At 43.1% G+C, this 17,943-nt stretch overlaps 1 protein-coding gene across 1 annotated transcript in view; it reads right to left on the reverse strand.

Moving 5' to 3' along the window:
• PAPPA2 (pappalysin 2) overlaps nucleotides 1-17,943 on the reverse strand; it is a 297,907-nt gene that overhangs the window by 35,143 nt on the left and 244,821 nt on the right. The window contains exon 20 of the mRNA XM_045547292.1: nucleotides 2,513-2,584. Coding sequence (XP_045403248.1) covers nucleotides 2,513-2,584 — 72 coding nt within the window. The remainder of the gene's footprint in view (nucleotides 1-2,512; nucleotides 2,585-17,943) is intronic.

Below are 17,943 nucleotides of genomic sequence, written 5' to 3' on the forward strand. Positions count from 1 at the left end.
CCTAATATATTTAGCTGACTTTTTCCAGTAAAGGACGAAGCGTCTGCCAAGTTACCCCTAGAACATGCCAGTTTCAGCCTCTCTTCTCCTTCCTTTCTCATCGTCGCCCTCCCTTTCTGCATTTCTCATTACGTATTTCTTCTAAGATGTTTCTCTTTCTCCTTCCCTGTCCAATTCCCTTTTTTTCTTATGAGTATTGATTTTCCTTTATCTTTGTATCTTCCTTCCACCCCTATAAGTGGTTTTTCTTTTTCCTAGCCTTTGCTGAGAGACCAGAAGCCAGTATCTAGTTTTTCAAATCTTGTCTTACCCAGAGAGTCTCAGGAAATAGTGTAGAATAATCAGAACGCAAATAGAATTGTTCCTTGACAAAGAAAGCCGCACAGAAGGACCCACAGGCTAGGAGCCTCTTGTCTGCTTCCACAGTGGTTAGGGCAGTGGTTCTCAGCGTGAGCAGGCATCAGAGTCAGCGGTAAAACACAGACTGCTGGGCCCCACTCCCAGAGTTTCTGATCCATTAGGTCTGGGGCAGGGCCTGAGAATGTGTATCTCTAACAGGTTCCCAGGTGATGCCATGGTGGGACCGGTCCAGGGGCTACACTTGGAGAACCACTGGACTTAGGGACAATAGCTGTCAGGCATCAGGGTTCAGCTGTGCATGGTGGCAGTCAGGCAGGGGAGACCTCAGAGGAAATAGAGGTCTTGTCACATCGACAAAGGGACTGACAGCAGCCTAGGAAGCCCTGGATAGGAGAAGGAGCGGATGTGCTGGGGTGCAGGGAGGAGGGTAGGACAAATGGCGAGAACTCTGTATCATAATCTTCTGGAAAACACCGAAGCCAGCTCCAAGCTCTGTCAGCCACCCTCCCACTTGAGATCATGCATAGAAGCAGCAGAAGGGAATTCTCAGGGTCCCTTTGATCTCCTCCCAGCTCCCCAGCCCTCTGTCTGTTTATCTTCCTCCTTCCCTGGCCTCCTCCTCCCACTCCGTACCCCCTGCCCAGAGGATGATTCATGCCACTCTCCCCAGCCCCTCCACCCCACTGCCATCTGTTTTTCTAATAATGGCAGAAGATGAGCTGTTTTGTTGGCCCACAAGGTAACAAAGCACACTCCATGCTTGCATTTTTCCCGATGCACTCTCAGAACACTCTTTTATTGGTATCATTTCCCCACCCAGTTTTCTCTTTTCTCTCAAACCCCACCCTTTCCCCCTCTCTGGCCTCATGTGGATCCCACTTTCCCAGAATTAGATCAAGAGACACAGAAATACAGAGGAATAGGGGGGTGGCCATGTGTGCGGGCTGGGTGTGCCTAGGGGAGAAGGCTGGAGACCGATGGCACTTAAATGGCTCTCCCTGCGGCAGGCAGAGGAGCCAGTGACCCAAGCACTGCTGCTAAGTGGCTTATTACTTCCAGTGTGAGATCTGGATGGCAAAACCTGTTATAACTGAGACTAGAATATTTGTGTTTGTCCCTGGCTATTCCCAGGGTGGGAGGGCTTAAATGGCGCGCACATGTGTGTGTGTGTGTGTGTGTGTGTGTGTGTGTATGCGTGCACGTGCGTGTGTGTGTGTGTGTGTGCATGTGTGTGCACGTGGTATGTAAGCATCTCCCTCCCTCACTGCAGAATTCCTGGGTCATTGTTTTTCATTAAGATTCTCTCATCCTTGACCCTTCTTTGTTAACTCCTATTAATCTAACTAAATAATTCCCAGCACCCTAAGTCCCCCTGCTGGTAGGGAAATCTACTATGTGAAGAAGTAGACAGGATTTCTTGAGGTAGTAAAGACCCAGTTTGGCTAATCAACAGTGGACAACAGGTCTACCTAAAAGGCTGCAAACACAGATGGCTGAGTGACCCAGGGAGTTATTTTAAATGCAGTAAGTAGCCACAGGGAGAGGTAAGGACTGTGCTGACTGGAGAGAGTTGTCCTGAAGTTGTAGCTGCTACTCTGATCCAGCCAATTGATTTTATGTTTGCCAGATATTCTTGTTTTTCCAGAGGAAAATCTTTGCACAAAAGTTTTTTATATTTATTTTTATTTGGGGTGTGTGTCTATGTGTGTAATGTTATATTTGCACATATGGATTGTATGTAAAAATCCCAATTTTTAAACATTGGCAACCCCTCAAAAAAGTGTTTTTAGATACTGTGGTGGCCAAACAAATCTGTCTGTGGACCATTGGTCTGCAAAACCTTGAGCTAATGAAGCTCAGACAATGCCCAGTCACAGAATCCCCAAACCATAAATAATTCTGACTTGCTTTTTAACTTATTTTTTATTAAGTCATTTGAAGTAGAACTCTGAAGATTTTGCTAAAAACAAAACAAAAATCAGATAGCCTAATTTCTATAAATTTGGGATTGTAGAGCCAACTTAATCTAAGAGATTCAACAAAGGGCAGAAGAGATGGGGAGACAGAGGATTTTGAATGAGAAGGACTCAAGTTCTGTGAATTAAGCACAGCAGAGTCCCCACCTGGGCTGGGGCAGGGGAAACCTACTCACCTCACACGACTGGATGCAGTGGACCAGGACGGGATCTGGGTGCCACTGACGCCGGCCTGTGCACACGATGTTCTAAAGGGGAAGAGGGAAAACAGAAAACAAAAGCAAAGACATTTGGTCTGTGAGACAAGGGACGAATCTTGAGCTCACCAGTCCAGCTCCACTCCCAGAGTACCAGGATTGTGCCCGTGGAGAGACAGAGCCACCTGCCCTTTGCTGTGGAGCCGTTCACCCCACCAGAGGCTGCCACAGTGAGGACTCCCAGTGGAGAAGGCTTTTCATCCTTTTCATCTTCCTCTTCCTTCCTCAAGGTGTCAAAATTTTTAAAGTAGTGTAGACGTGGTTAGAAAAAAAAGCATTCTCAATATTATAACGAGTTTTATTTGGTTTTAGGCACAACATCAGTTCCATTTATTTTGAAATTTTAAATAATGTTATAAGAAATTATGAGATGGTTGTGTTGATCAAGAAACTCCATGGATTTGTAAATAAAGGCTGGCATATATAGTTTTACAGAAGAGTTTTCAACTAAAAATAGATCTCAGAAATCCTAGATTACAAAATGGGAGTGCCAAGCCATGACCAAAGGTGACATTGCCTTCACGGCAACTCTTGTTAGCATGCGGCCCTTCCTTGTAGGAAATAAAATAGTCAACGCACTGGACAGACAGGGCTCACGTGACATCACAGGAATTCCATATGGCAGCAACATCAAGCTGGTGGGAATGCAAACATGTTCGTGTTGAAACACTCGTGACTGTCTCATTCCCAATGGCCATTCCCAGATGTACATTTAAACAAACAGTCATCTACTCTTTGTTAGATAAAAATAACTCATTTTCATTGAGCTTTTTTTTCTTTTTCCTTTTGTATTACAAAATTTTCAAAGGATACACTTTTCTTAGGAAAAGAGAAAATCCCATGGCAGGTTCCAAAGAGAAAAGAAGATTCTTTCCATAGCTGGCTTCCAACCCACCCATCTGCTGACTTGCATACTCATATTTTAATCAGTACAATGGAATTCAGTGCAATCGAAAAGAAAAATAATGCATGATGACATAAGAGCTTTACACAAGATAGCACCTCCAATAATTGGAAATTATACATCCTAGAATGCTGTGTGCAATAATCATATTGGAGACATTTGCATATATTAATATGCAGATATATGAATATATACCTCACAGCCAGAAAGGAGAATGAGAATCTACAATATTTTTCTGGAATTATGCTACTAAAATCCAAAACTTCTCCTTCATAGCCTCCCTAGAGGGGAAATAAATAGTATAAATCCTCACAAAGTTTGATATTCAAAACTCCATATTATATTATTAGAAGGTGACTTGGCTTAAGTAATTATTGCACTAAAAAAGGATTATCAAAACAAATATATAAGGTAAACACAACAGGGGTCTTCAGACTCCTGAAAAAGTGAGTTATGGTCCTACACTTAAAGCCACTTAAGCAGAACCATTTGCATATAAACAATAATTCTGCTAACTAGAAATGATTCTTTTGTATGTTTTAAATCAAGTTCCATTGGAATTCTACTTAGCAATGGCCATGAATATTGTGCATTCAACAGAATGCAACATCCCACATACCCTAAAATAAACAGAACCCCAAGGTACATTGTAGAGTAAAATAAACTAAGACAATCAAATAAACAACAATAAACCAAAATAAAGAGCAAAATAAAATTATAATATTCTACAATTTTTGTGAGAAAATAAAGAATTTATATGTACATATATATACATATACATTTATATATGCACACATACACACCTCACTCACATTGGGCCAGATTTCCCAGTGAGCAAGAGGGTCTAAAAATCCATAAACCTGGTTTCTGTCCTCAAAGAGCTCAAAGTCTCCAAGGAGAGGTAGTTGGAAGAAGGTCGATTCCTCCACATCCAGGGACACTCAGCCTTGGCAAAAACACGAGATGACTCCAGCCAGACCCTTCAGGGAATTCTGGACTGACTGCATCAGCTTCTCCTGTGCCCTCCTGACCTCCTCCCTTGCCCACTGCTTTCATGCAGGCAGGAGTGTTGCTCGTCTGACACTCTAGGAATCCTACAGATATATCCCAAAAGAAAAAAAAAAAAATGGAAAGAATCTATCTTTACTTTCAATCCTTTTTTCCAATGCTCATTTATTCTGTTATTCCCAATTTATATTTTACATCTCTGTAGTTTTATGTAATTTTATTTTTTACAAAGTAATACATGTCCACAGCATAAAACATAAAAGGCATAAAAGGGTGCAGTCCTGCTCTTACTCCTGTTCCCCAACTACCCAGTTTCTTCCATCCTATTTCTAGATCTTTTTCAAACGTCATGCAGAGATATTCTGTGCATACACATACATATATATGTATATATAAATTCTTTATTTCCTCACAAAAATTGTAGAATAATATACTTTTATCTTGCTCTTTATTTTGGTTTATTATTGTTTATTTGATTGTCTTACTTTATTTTGCTTTGCAGTGTACCTTTGGGTTCTGTTGATTTTAGGGTATCTGGGATGTTGCATTCAGTTGAATGCATAGTATTCATTACATGAATACACCTTAATTTATTTAACCAGACCCATGTTGATAAATATTTCAGTTATTCTCAGTGTTTTGTTATAACAAATATGGCTTATGTATAAATTATGTGCAAGTCTATCTGAAGAGGAAATTCATAATAGTGGAATTGACAATACTCATCTCATGGATTCTTTAATGATCTATAATTTAGTTTTGAGACTAATTCAGACTGACAACCCCTCTTAATCTCTATAAAAATAGCAAAAGTTGGTGATACCTGTGTCATATCCCTTCCAGATTGCAAAATCCTTGAGAATAGGGACTGCCTATTGCTTCTATTTCTTATCTCAGTGACTTCGGAAAGAGAAGTTTTACAAGCATTTGCCAACCACTAACTGTGATGTTGTATCTCTAGGCTTCTCCTATAAAAATCACTCATGCCATAAAGATGCCCCCAATGATCTATAAACATACGCATGTGCCATCTTTTGAACAAGTACTTACAAATCATAATTGGAGAAAAATTTCAAATGTTTTTCAGGACTCAATTTTAGGTGCAAAAGGGTGGTATAACAGGCAGAAAATCAATGAGATGAACCATAATTTTCTCACTCTCTGGAACACTTTTGACAAATTGCAGTCATGTATGTTAAATTTTAAAGCTATAGAGAATAATAGAAGGAACAATTTTACATCCTCTGCCCACTTTATCAAATCTTAACATTTTGCTGTATCTTCCTCCAGAGTATGTCAATACAGGTTCAATTAATGTCCCCTATATATGTCCCTCAAATATCATTCTCCTTCCTTCTCTATCGGTAACTACTATTCAGAATTTGTCATTGTTTCTACGCATTAGTATATTATTACAACTGTTCCTATTGTGCTATTAGCAGGCGACTTCTCAGATGAATTTACTGTGAACAACTGTCAAGGATTTGTTTTGAACTTTTCAAAAGGAAATTTTCATGAGAAAACCAGTTTAAAAACTTCCCCCTGTTTGGGCCATTTGAAAATTTCAAAAAAGCAAGGGGAAAGAAAGAAAAGAATAAAAGGAAAAAAAATAGATGGAGGAAGGAGCGGGATGGAAGGAGGAAAGAAGCGAAGGAAGGAGAAAAAGAAAGAAGAAAGAAAGAGAGAAGAAAAGAAAAGAAGAAAGAAAGAGAAAGGAAGGAAGGAAAGGAAGGAGGGGAAGGCTGGCAGGTCAGTTAAGGGTTATTTAGGATGGTGACAAGGCTGTGTGAAGGCTGTTGCCTGGTTAAATGTCTTGTTAAAGGTCACAAACTCATGATTAGCCAACATTAAGGTCTAACAGAAAATTGCCCAATTGTTTTTTAACAGGAATAATTCTGTTATTAACAGAATAATTAATTCTGTTACTTGACAGAATGAGCTGTGAATCACATCCGTCCACAAAGTTCTGCCAATTCCCAGGTTTGTGACAATTTCCTTATTGCTACTGTATGCAACCCTAAATAAAATATAACACTGCTTTGTGTGTTTATTTAGACCATGCATAGTGCACAACTCCACAATTTGCTTTTTCGGATCCTCTGCCCCTTTCCTCCAAGACTCTCTGTCTACTGCTCTCTAGTGATGAGACACTCGATGCTTAGAGGGAATGATTCTGTGTATAAAAATTATGAAAAAGAAGACCTTTCCATGACTTATGCCTGAGGCTGCATTGAGTTGTAGCAAGTGTCACTGGAGCTGTTACGTACAATTGCACCCACCAAGAGGACACTTTGGGGGGTGGGGATGGGCATTAAGAGCCCGTTTATTTGGAAACCTTGGCTCCTGCAGGATACTATCTGCTCTTTTCCTTCCTGCTTCCTTCTCTTTGAAACATTTTATTTTTATTTAAAGAACTGTTAATCTTTGGGGGAAGAATTTGGAGAAACAAAGTCAGAATTGATAAGGTTTGCTATGACTCAGTGATCCTGCTGCCGGGCTGGGGAGTTTACCACGCAGTGTTGAGGGCTCTGTGCCACCCATCCTGTGTAGCCACAGGGACATCTCGTTCATTTGGACCTCACTCATTCATTACCATGATAGTACTAACAACAGAAAAGCATTGTTCAGTATGAGAAAAAGGAATTTATGAAGCAAAATAATAGGAGAAATGAGATGTTATGGCTGGGAGTGGTGGCTCATGCCTGTAATCCTAGCACTCTGGGAGGCCGAGGCGGGCGGATTGTTTGAGCTCAGGAGTTTGAGACCAGCCTGAGCAAGAGCGAGACCCCGTCTCTACTAAAAATAGAAATAAATTATCTGGCCAACTAAAATATATATAGAAAAAATTAGCCGGGCATGGTGGCGCATGCCTGTAGTCCCAGCTACCTGGGAGGCTGAGGCAGTAGGATCGCCTAAGCCCAGGAGTTTGAGGTTGCTGTGAGCTAGGCTGACGCCACGGCACTCACTCTAGCCTGGGCAACAAAGCGAGACTCTGTCTCAAAAAAAAAAAAAAGAAAGAAAAAAGAAATGAGATGTTATGATGGATGCTTTTGTACTTCCAGAAGGAAACCCTTTCAAATGCAATTAGGAAAACTCATTTACATGCAAACAATTGCCACACTATGTAAAAAAATTCTCTCCATGAAATCAGTTTCCTGAAGGACCACTACTGTGTAAGTGAAAACATTAGTTTACCTATTTTAAAATCAGGAGGTGTGATAAAACACTCTTCTTGACACAGTGGTTAAGGGCAATCATACAAATTCAGACTTGCATAGGCCTGTCGACAAATCACATGGTTTTCTTTGAGAAACGGCTCTGTGGGAGCTCTTCTCTGTTATAGGCTCTTTGACTTTGCACAGGCACCATGTGCTGAGGGACAGAGAAAGGCAGCCTGCACTGCAGTGACACCGGCAGAAGATACCCTTCCTACCCTCAGCAACCTTCTGGTTTAGTGGGGAATTGGGATTAACATGACAGGAAAGAGGAAAAAGAAAGAAAAAAATCAAGGAAAGGAAAAAATAGAGATGACAACATGACACAGGGCTTCTGGCAAAAGTCTGAGGGGAGCGCCTCGCACCCCTCATGCAGGTGTCCGGGGCTACCAGGGCCCAGCTGCTGCCAGGAGCCAGGGGAGTGGGCAGAGGAGCCCTGGTTCCAGGTACCGAAGGCACGAGCAGTGGGTGCCAGCACTGACTGAGGTGTGGCTGCCCTGTCACCACCGCCAGATCTCACTGCCTGGTCACCTTGGCTGGCGGGCACTGAGTGGACTGCCAGGGAGCCCTTTGCCTGCTCCCTTCCTCTCTGCTTGGACATCTCCCACCCCGGAAAGGTCCAGATCCCTGTGTGTAATAGGAGAGGGAGGAAGGGCCCAGAGAGTCCATTTGGGAGTTTCAAACCTTTACCTATTATTTCCCACAGGCAGCACACCCCCGAAACATTCCAAAAAAATGGTGTATTCTCAGCCGTCCTCTCCGCTCAGTCTCAGAGCAAATGCTTTTAGAAATTGCTTCTGTAGCCAGAGGTGTTCCAATAGGAAACACTGAATAGCTGTTAATTCTCTTCCGAGCCCCGTTTGTAAAAGGGACAGAAAAAGACAAATGATCTAGATATTTCTGTCTATACACACACACCCCCCTACACATACACACACACACACACACACACACACACACACACACACACACAGATACACACAAACAAGCAAACTATAGAGCAATATTTTTTTACTTCGTGGAGATAGCTGGTGATATCTTTTCAGAGACAGAGGATATTTTCAGGGGAAAGATGGGTACTAATTGAATTGAAATCTCACTTCTACTTAATTAAGAACTATGTGCTAGAAACTGTGCAAGACGTTTCACATGTGTTATTTTTTAATTCTAATAACAACTGTGCAAGAAAGATAATATTATCCTCACTCTTGCAGATGAGTAGACAGAGGCCCCAAGGAGCAAGTGACATTGTATGTGAACCCAAGAGGACCTCATTCTTCCTTTTATGTCAGTTGCTACTTTGAGTTGTTTTTCATCGAAACCTCAGACTACCTAAGTCCTCAGAAATTCTTCCTTTAATAAAAAGTATATTATTCTAGAAGTCAGGCATCATTTGTAAGAATGAAAAAGCAGAACCCCCAGAGAAAGGCACATAAACCCTGTAGGCATATAAAAAAGGATACTTGATTGTTCTTTAAAAACAAACAAACAAACTTTCTTTCACAGTAAAGAAAAGCAGTGTTGTGAGAAACAGCTCTCTTAAATTATCTTTTTAAAGATCACCCGGAGGGGAGGAGATTTGGAAATGAGGGGTTTCTCACGTTGAGAGCAGTAACTTATTTTCCATTTAATAGGAAAATTAACCCAAATATATACCAGCAAGAAAAAAGACAGACTACAGCAAACATGGTGATGCAGGGAGTATCACAGTGAACTTGGAGTTGATAAGTTGGTGGCATTTCTTTCTTTATTTCTTGCCAGCTGTGCAGTATTAGACAGGTTATCCAACAACATCTACTGCGTCTGCAAAATAAAGACAAAATCTTCCTTTCCTAGCTTATTGGTTTGTGATGAAAGTCAAATAAAATTATATATATGATATATATATATATATATATATATATATATGATTTTTAAGATATAAAGTGTTATCCAAATGCAAGGTAACATTTTTTATTATAAAGAATGAAATCATTGGAAGCAGACTAAGAAAATGATGCAATTTAATCCATTGCTGTTCAGTCTTGCAAGATACAAAGGTATCTGAAATACGCTAGAGAGCAGGCATTGTTGTGAAATAGGCAAGCATCATTTCATAAACAAATGAGCCATGCTCCAAAAGTGTGCTTGTACTCAAAATATTTACCTTGCTGGTATTTTATTTTGTAATAGTAGTGTTTCTCAAAGCATTATAGTGGACTTGCCTGGGATGCTTGTGAAAGATGCACATTCCAAGGCATGCCCAGCCTTTCTGAAGAGTGGAACCCATGCTGGTTAGGTGATTCTTAAAGATACCAAAATTTAAGATTGAGTACAGTATGTAACAACCCCCAAGATAAGTCAATTTGTGTTATGAGGATTTTACTCAATGTAGAGTTTCATTTAATACAATTGCTTTGGTTTATGAGATGTTTCTTCTTATTTATGAGGACGAGGTTAGATTTCCCACCCCACATGAGCCGCTGAGTACCACAAATGATAGACATGGGAAGATCATCTGTGGTTGGTGCATAATCTCATTTTAGAAGCCCTGAAGAATATAAAGGCAATCATCTCATCATCATTTCCCTTGCTTCCGTGACTTTTCTTATTCTTCTTCTACAATAAAGTTTCAATTTCCTGAATACAGAGTATCCCTTGCAAGCTTTGTAACCAATACTCTTTAACACCTATGTAAAAACTGAGCGAGCACAGGTAACAGCTTGTTTTTCTATTCTATGATAATTAGCGTTAACTATTAGGTTAAACACTTGATTTTCTTTTGGCATCAAGAATATTGATTTGGGGTTCAGTAACACACAAAAATGTTGTTAATTATTTCAACTTTTGAAATTCTGACTGCTGGATTCCTGCCCCAGGAACAAATGACTCTTATAAGGTAAAGATAAGGCTCATTTTGCAAGTTTCCTCAATTCTTTCCCTACATTTTGGAAGCAGTTAATTTAACTACTTCACTTTTTTTTTCACATAGAAATTCAGCACAAATCTCAAGGTTCCACTAAAGCAATCATGCCCCTAACAATACAGCAAGCTGTGACCAGACACACGGTTTAGTTGTGCCCCCAAGTCATAAAGAGCAGGGCAGTGTCACAAATGAGAGGAGGCAGACGCAAGTGAGGGAAGCACCCTGCCTTGAATAAGAATGGCAACTGATGAGAAACTTCCCACACACCCAGCAAGTTAAATTCTATCCATATTCTCATCACCTGGTACTCATATTAACCTATTGAGATAGGTATTTTCTCATTTACACACGAGGAAATGGAGGCATGGTGCAGCAAATTGCCTATGGTTATACAGTTGGTGAATAACAGAGTTCATGGGTAAAAACTCAGCTTTTAAAAAAATGCATTTTTAATTCCAAGCTCTACAGTGTTCCTCTGACATTATCATCTTCAAAATCATACCTGGACAACCTATGTCCAAAACCAAGAATTTACTGACTAGACCATGACAAATGCAATGATACAAATGATCATGTTTGATCTGCAGCTTCAGGAGAAGTAAGTCTTCTACATTTTCTTTCTGAGGTGGGGAACTTGAAATGGACAAGGATATGCCAGCAACTAACCATACCCAGTTGGAGGAGAAAATATACATTTACTTCTGAAGTAGAAAATGGTGCTAGAACAGTTGCTAGAACAATGTCTTTGCTCATTCAATAGATGTTCAATCGACACTTACAAAGTGTCAGGCACTGAAAAAGGCACCAGGAATGTAAATATAAACAAAATGCTATGGAATCGAGATAAAACGACAATAATGATATCCTTGAAGGATAGTTGAAGAAAGGAAGGCTTTAATAAAATAGAGAAAGTAGTTTTCCAGGTTGGAAGTGGTCAAGTCTCTACAGTTGGTATCCCTGCTGTCTTCGTGAAGACAAATGAACTGCCCCTTTCTGAATGTCCCCTTTGAAAGGCAGAGGTGGACAAAATCCCACTTACTGGAAGGCCTGCGCTTGGGCCTCACAAACCGTACATCCACTGGCTGTTCCCACTGGATGCCTTGTGAGGTGGATGGTGAAGCAGATGCAGAAGGATCTCCTTCAGTTTATGTCCCAAGAGAAAGAAATGGCTCTTGCATGTCCAAGTTTCTCCCCCTTTGGCTGCTTATAGAGAAAGACAAGTCCTTCATCATAGCAAGTTGAGTTTATGGGACTGAAAGAAAGGGTCTAGACCATCTGGACACCAAGATACATGAGGCAGAAATTCTCTCTCCAGGACACTGTCATTCCAGCTACCGCAGTTTACCTAAACCTTAACAACAGACCAGGGAGTGAAACTAAATGTCTAGAAAGGCCAGGTGTTTTTCTGGTGTTCTCTTCCTCACTCCAACCCAGTCCTCACACTGCCCTCAGACTTGTGGCATGCTCTATCTCCACGCAAGGTTCTCACTGGGCTCAGCATCCTAAGAGGGGCGTGTGATGCCTGGCAGGGTCTGGTCCGCCTACCTCCCCCATCGCATCCTTTTACTGCCATCTTTCCTCTCCTTCACTACCATACATACGCTGGTTTCAGCCACATGAAACTTTTACTGGTCTAGAATGTTCCTTTGGATCATAGTTTAAGACCCAGAGGAAAAGCTTTTCGGCGAGTCCTTGATCCTCCCCCAACTCCACCAGGCTCCTGAGCAGAAGAGTTGGCCGCTTCCTCTCAGGTGTTCCCACAGCACTTCTGCCACAGCCAAACAGCCCCATGTTGCTTATTCTAAATATCTGTCTGCACGGCCAGATGGTGAGTCCCTTAAACAGAGGGACTGTCACTTTCCATGTCCATATTCCAGCCCTCAGCACAGCTCCATGGCACACAGGAAGCCTGAATAAATGTCTGTTGAATGAACGAATGGCTGAATGAACAGGGCTTTGCTAGTTTCCATCCCTCACGCTGAATCGGAGTGCTTCTCTCCCCACCCTCCTGCTTTGACACAAATGCCTGCCGATAATAAGGCACAACTAGCCCGTGAGGAAAAAGGAGAGAACTGAGAATGATTTTTGACTGAATGTGGTGTATCTTTAGAGTCCATCTTCTGGTCATTCTACAGGAACAATCTTGCAAGAATTTTGTTAAATAATCTAACAGCAATCAAGCTCCCAGGCTTTCTGACGTTACCACCCTCCCCCATTCTAAGAAGAAATAACTAACCCACAATAGGATCTTCTCCATTTAGGTCTTGCAGAGCTTTTTCTTTCTCTTTTTCATTTATCCTTTTCACAAATATGTATTGAGCACTTACTGTATACTAGGCACCATTTTAGGATCTGGAGATATAATAATGAACAGACAATCCCTCATTGAGTTTTTTATACTAGTGGCAGAAGAAGACAATACATAAGATAAATAAGTAAAATAAATAATATTCTTGGTACCAAGTCCTAAAGAGAAAAAAATAAAGGAGGGAAGGGAGACGGAACATGTTAGGGTAGTTAAAATTTTAGACAGAATAGCTAAAGAAGGCCTTCCTGACATTCTAGTAAAAGTCTGAAAAAGAGAAGGAGAAAAGCGTGCCGATATCTGAGCGACGGTTCTGAGGGGCAAGAGTGCCCAGCATGCTTAGGAAATAGCCACTGGGCCTCTGCAGCAGGCGCAGGGTGAGCCTGGGAAGGCTGCAGGAGGTGGAGTTAGAAGGCTATGGGTGGCCGCTGGAGGGAAGGAGGCCTCAGAACTAAGAATTCAGGTTCTCAAGAACCAAATGAGCAGGTGTGGAAATCAATGAGAGTTCTCACAGGAGGCTGGCTACAGTGACCAGGACCCAGGAGCTAGCCTGGTTAAGGAGTAAGGGGAGGGCATGTGCTAAGGTTCGGAAGATGATAACAGCCTTGAGAGAGCTGAGTGTTTTTTTCTATTGACATTAGATTCAAATGCAGGTGATTTTAGCAGAGAGGAAGGGAAAATGGTTTGGAAGTGGTGAGCAGAGGGGGAAAGGCTACCCCTCTCACAGGCCCAGGGGTAGGAGGGGCATGAGAGAGAAAGCAGTGAGCAGAGAGCTCTGCAGGGAGGCAGAGTCCTCAGGGGAGACCCAGGCTTCAGGTGGAAAGAAAGCCCAGAGGGGAGGCTGCGATGCAGATTCTGCTGATGACTGACTTTGAGTAGCAGAGGGCCCAGAGGAAGGATTTCAGGTTTGGGAAGGCTGGAGGGAAGGAGATGGAGCCAGGAAAGGCCATCCTCTTCTCACTCAGTTCCTGTGCTCACTCTCCCACTTGCAGTTTCATTTTCACCTTTTCTAACCCATCCTTTTCTTTCCTCCCTTCCTTCACCTGCATGCACTTCTCTGGCTCATCCTAACTCTTCCTGTCCTGTCTTTCATTAGTAGTAATTTTCCTCTTTCATTTTCCTCCCTGTTCTCTCTGCCTCTGAGCCTTCCTTCTGCTTTATCTTTCAACCTTTCCTTTAGATGTGGCCATTTTTTTTCTCAAACTTTCCTCTTTCTTCTTCTTGATGTTTAATCCTTCTCTCTAGGAATGATCCATGTGGTTGTTTGCTTTAAGGATGTTTTGAAAGCCTCGGAAATTGCCCCAGGGAATATCTTGTCCGCTGAGAGTTGCTCAGCAGCCTCACATCTTTGGCACATGAAAATGTGTCCGGAGCCTTGAGGCCCGGCTACAGCATTGCCTCTGACCTTGAGCTCAGTAGTTTTCCACTCCACAAGCAGCAGCACAGTTATCTCCACCGTGGGAGGAGCTGATGCTTCCCGTCTTGCTTAACGGCTGCTTTTTGTCTTTACCCCGCCTTCTCCTCTCCCCCCTTGCTGACCTATATAACCTGCCATTCAGCATACAATAAATGAGACTTGATCAGACTCCTGTCTTGTCTCCATTTCTGCGTCTCTTGTCTCCCCAATTCCCACTCCCTCTTCCAGGGTCCGCGTTGACAGTCCTGCGGGTCGGGACAAGTGGCGCCCAACGTGGGGCCTGGGCACGAGGGACGAACGTGAGGAACAGACGCAAAGAAAGGCCGGCGATATAAGTGAGCAAAGCGTCCTTCAGCCGCCGGGGGAACCTGCCGCGTTGGAACCGAAGGTAAGTGAAAGCGTCTGAACATGGGGCAAGAACTCAGCCAGCATCAGATTTATGTGAAACAATTAAAAGAGGCTTTAAAGGCGCGAGGAGTAAAGGTTAAAGGTTATGACTTGCTTAAATTTTTTGACTTCATAAAGGACACCTGTCCTTGGTTCCCGCAAGAAGGAACCATTGATATAAAGAGATGGAAAAGAGTAGGAGATGCTTTACAAGATTACTACAGAACTTTTGGGCCTGAAAAGGTTCCCATTACACAGCCTTTTCCTATAGGAACTTGATCAAGGAATTAATAGACAAAAGGGAGGACTATCCACAAATAGTGGTGGCAATCGCCCAAACGGAAGACTTATTAAGACAATCCTGTTCAAAACCTGGTCTCCGAGAACCCCTGCCGGAGAAAGAGATAGATCTTATTTCCTTAAATAATGATGATGAAGGAGCCAAGGCTCCTCCGGCAAAGGGCACCCAGGAGGTTCCTTTGGCACAACATAAAGAGGAGGAGGGGGCCAAATGTTCCTCTGTAAAGAGGAAGAGTTTGCAGTGCAGTACAAAGCCTAAAAAGTTCCCAGTGAGCAGGGAACTGCAAAAACATAATAATGAAAATAATCCTGATCCCTCAGAGGTGGACTGGGGCGAAATAGAAGAGGAGGCAGCAAAAGATAATCCTGACTGGCCTCCGTCTGTCTCATACCCCCCTCCCTATAACATGGCTTCTGCACCCACGGTGATGGCAGCCATAGACCCTAAAGAGGAACTCAAAGAAAACATTGCATGGCTTGAGGAGCAGATAAAACTAGAGGAGCAGTATCAGGCCTTGGTTGCTAGGTTACAAAAGATAAGAACGGGGAGTGAGAGCCTGGCAGATCTGGGGAGTGACCAAGGAAATGTCCTCCCACCTCAGCGGCCTGGACAGCATATCCCAAAAGGGAAAAAATATATATCTAAGGGGGAGGATGCTTCCCTTATGGAGGCTTTTCCAGTAGCTGAAACTACCGATATACAGGGACAGGCTTGGAGACATCACAATGGGTTTGATTTTACCATGATAAAGGAACTAAAAACAGCTGTCTCGCAATACGGGGCTACTGCCCCATATACTATGGCCATCTTAGAATCTGCGGCTGAACAATGGCTCACTCCGGTAGACTGGAACACTCTGGTCAGAGCAGTCCTTTCAGGAGGGGATCATCTGCTCTGGAAATCAGAATACTATGAAAACTGCAGGGAGACGGCCAAAAGAAACTTCCAGGTGGGAAATAGCTGGGATTTTGACATGTTAACCGGCTCCAGTAATTATGCAAGCACGGACACTCAAATGCAGTTCGATCCTGGACTGTTTGCACAAATTCAGGCAGCTGCTACCAAAGCTTGGAGAAAGCTTCCCGTTAAAGGAGACCCAGGAGCTTCGCTCACTGGAGTCAAACAAGGGCCTGACGAACCATTTGCGGAGTTTGTCCACAGGCTCATGACCACAGCTGGAAGGATTTTTGGTAATGTTGAGGCTGGTGTAGATTATGTTAAACAGCTAGCTTTCGAAAATGTCAATCCGGCCTGTCAGGCAGCAATTCGACCGTATAGAAAAAAGACAGATCTGACAGGGTATATCCGCCTCTGTTCGATTGGCCCCTCATATCAACAGGGCCTGGCAATGACGGCAGCCTTTAGTGGACAAATAGTAAAAGATTTCCTCAATAATAGAGATAAAAATAAAAGGGGCTGTTTTAAATGTGGCAAGTCAGGGCACTTCGCAAAGGACTGCCGGGAGACCCCCAACAAGAATGCGGAAACAAAAACTCTGGGTCTCTGTCCTAGGTGCAAAAGAGGGACACATTGGGTCAATGAGTGTCAGTCCAAAACTGATAGTCAGGGAAACTCTCTGCCACCCCAGCAGGGAAACGGGATGAGGGGCCAGCCCCAGGCCCCGACACAAGCTTTTGGGGCAGTAACCTTTGTCCCGGTCAACAGCACTGATGAGGTAGATGTTGGTATGGCCGGCTTTGCCAACTGCAGCGAAGCGTTTAACGCTACGGGTCCTTTATGTGCTCCAAATGGTACAGTTTTTGTCTGTGGTAGCAATAGGGCTTACACTCTATTGCCTGGGAACTGGACAGGCAGGTGTGCAGTCGCTTACCTCTTTCCAGACATAGACATCATCCATGGAGACGAACCTGTTCCCATTCCTACCATAAATCACATCATAGGAAGGGCCAAAAGAGCAGTGCAGCTAATTCCGCTGCTTGTAGGTTTGGGAGTAACTACCGCCGTAGTATCTGGAACTACAGGCCTGGGCGTCTCCCTCACCCAATACACCAAACTATCCAGACAGCTAATCTCAGATGTTCAGATCCTTTCAGACACTATCCAGAACCTACAAGACCAGGTGGACTCCTTGGCTGAGGTAGTGCTACAAAATAAAAGGGGCTTAGACCTACTTACAGCAGAGCAGGGAGGCATCTGTTTGACTTTACAGGAGAAATGTTGCTTCTATGCAAACAAATCCGGAATCATCAGAGACAAGATTAAACAACTACAAGACGACCTAGAACGGCACAGAAAGGAGATGACGGCCAACCCGTTCTGGACCGGATTAAATGGACTCTTACCCTACCTCTTACCGTTTTGGGGTCCCCTCATTACCCTGCTGCTCCTCCTTGCACTGGCACCTTTGTTGCTTAATAAGCTCATGGCATTCATCAAACAACAGATTGAGGCCATTCAGGCTAAGCTTATACAGTTCCATTATCATCGCCTTGAGATGAATGAACAGGGTGGTTCATGCTTGTCTTTAAATAAGAGATGACACATTGTCAGCCACCTCCCTGCGAGCTGGACTGGACAGCCAAAGACGGATAAGATTGGGTCTAGACCACACCAACCTAAGACAGGTCTTAGTCGCTCTGAGGACTATCAACCGATGACGGGTACGGGTGGTTTCCTAAGACTTGACAACCTAAGACAGGCGCAGTCCCCGAAGGAATCCTCTCGGCATTAAAAATAATAAAAAAAGGGGACCTGTCCGGAGCCTTGAGGCCCGGCTACAGCATTGCCTCTGACCTTGAACTCAGTAGTTTTCCACTCCACAAGCAGCAGCACAGTTATCTCCACCGTGGGAGGAGCTGATGCTTCCCGTCTTGCTTAACGGCTGCTTTTTGTCTTTACCCCGCCTTCTCCTCTCCCCCCTTGCTGACCTATATAACCTGCCATTCAG

The sequence above is a fragment of the Lemur catta genome, chromosome 3 (genome assembly GCF_020740605.2).
Source record: "Lemur catta isolate mLemCat1 chromosome 3, mLemCat1.pri, whole genome shotgun sequence".
Classification (NCBI taxonomy): domain Eukaryota; kingdom Metazoa; phylum Chordata; class Mammalia; order Primates; family Lemuridae; genus Lemur; species Lemur catta.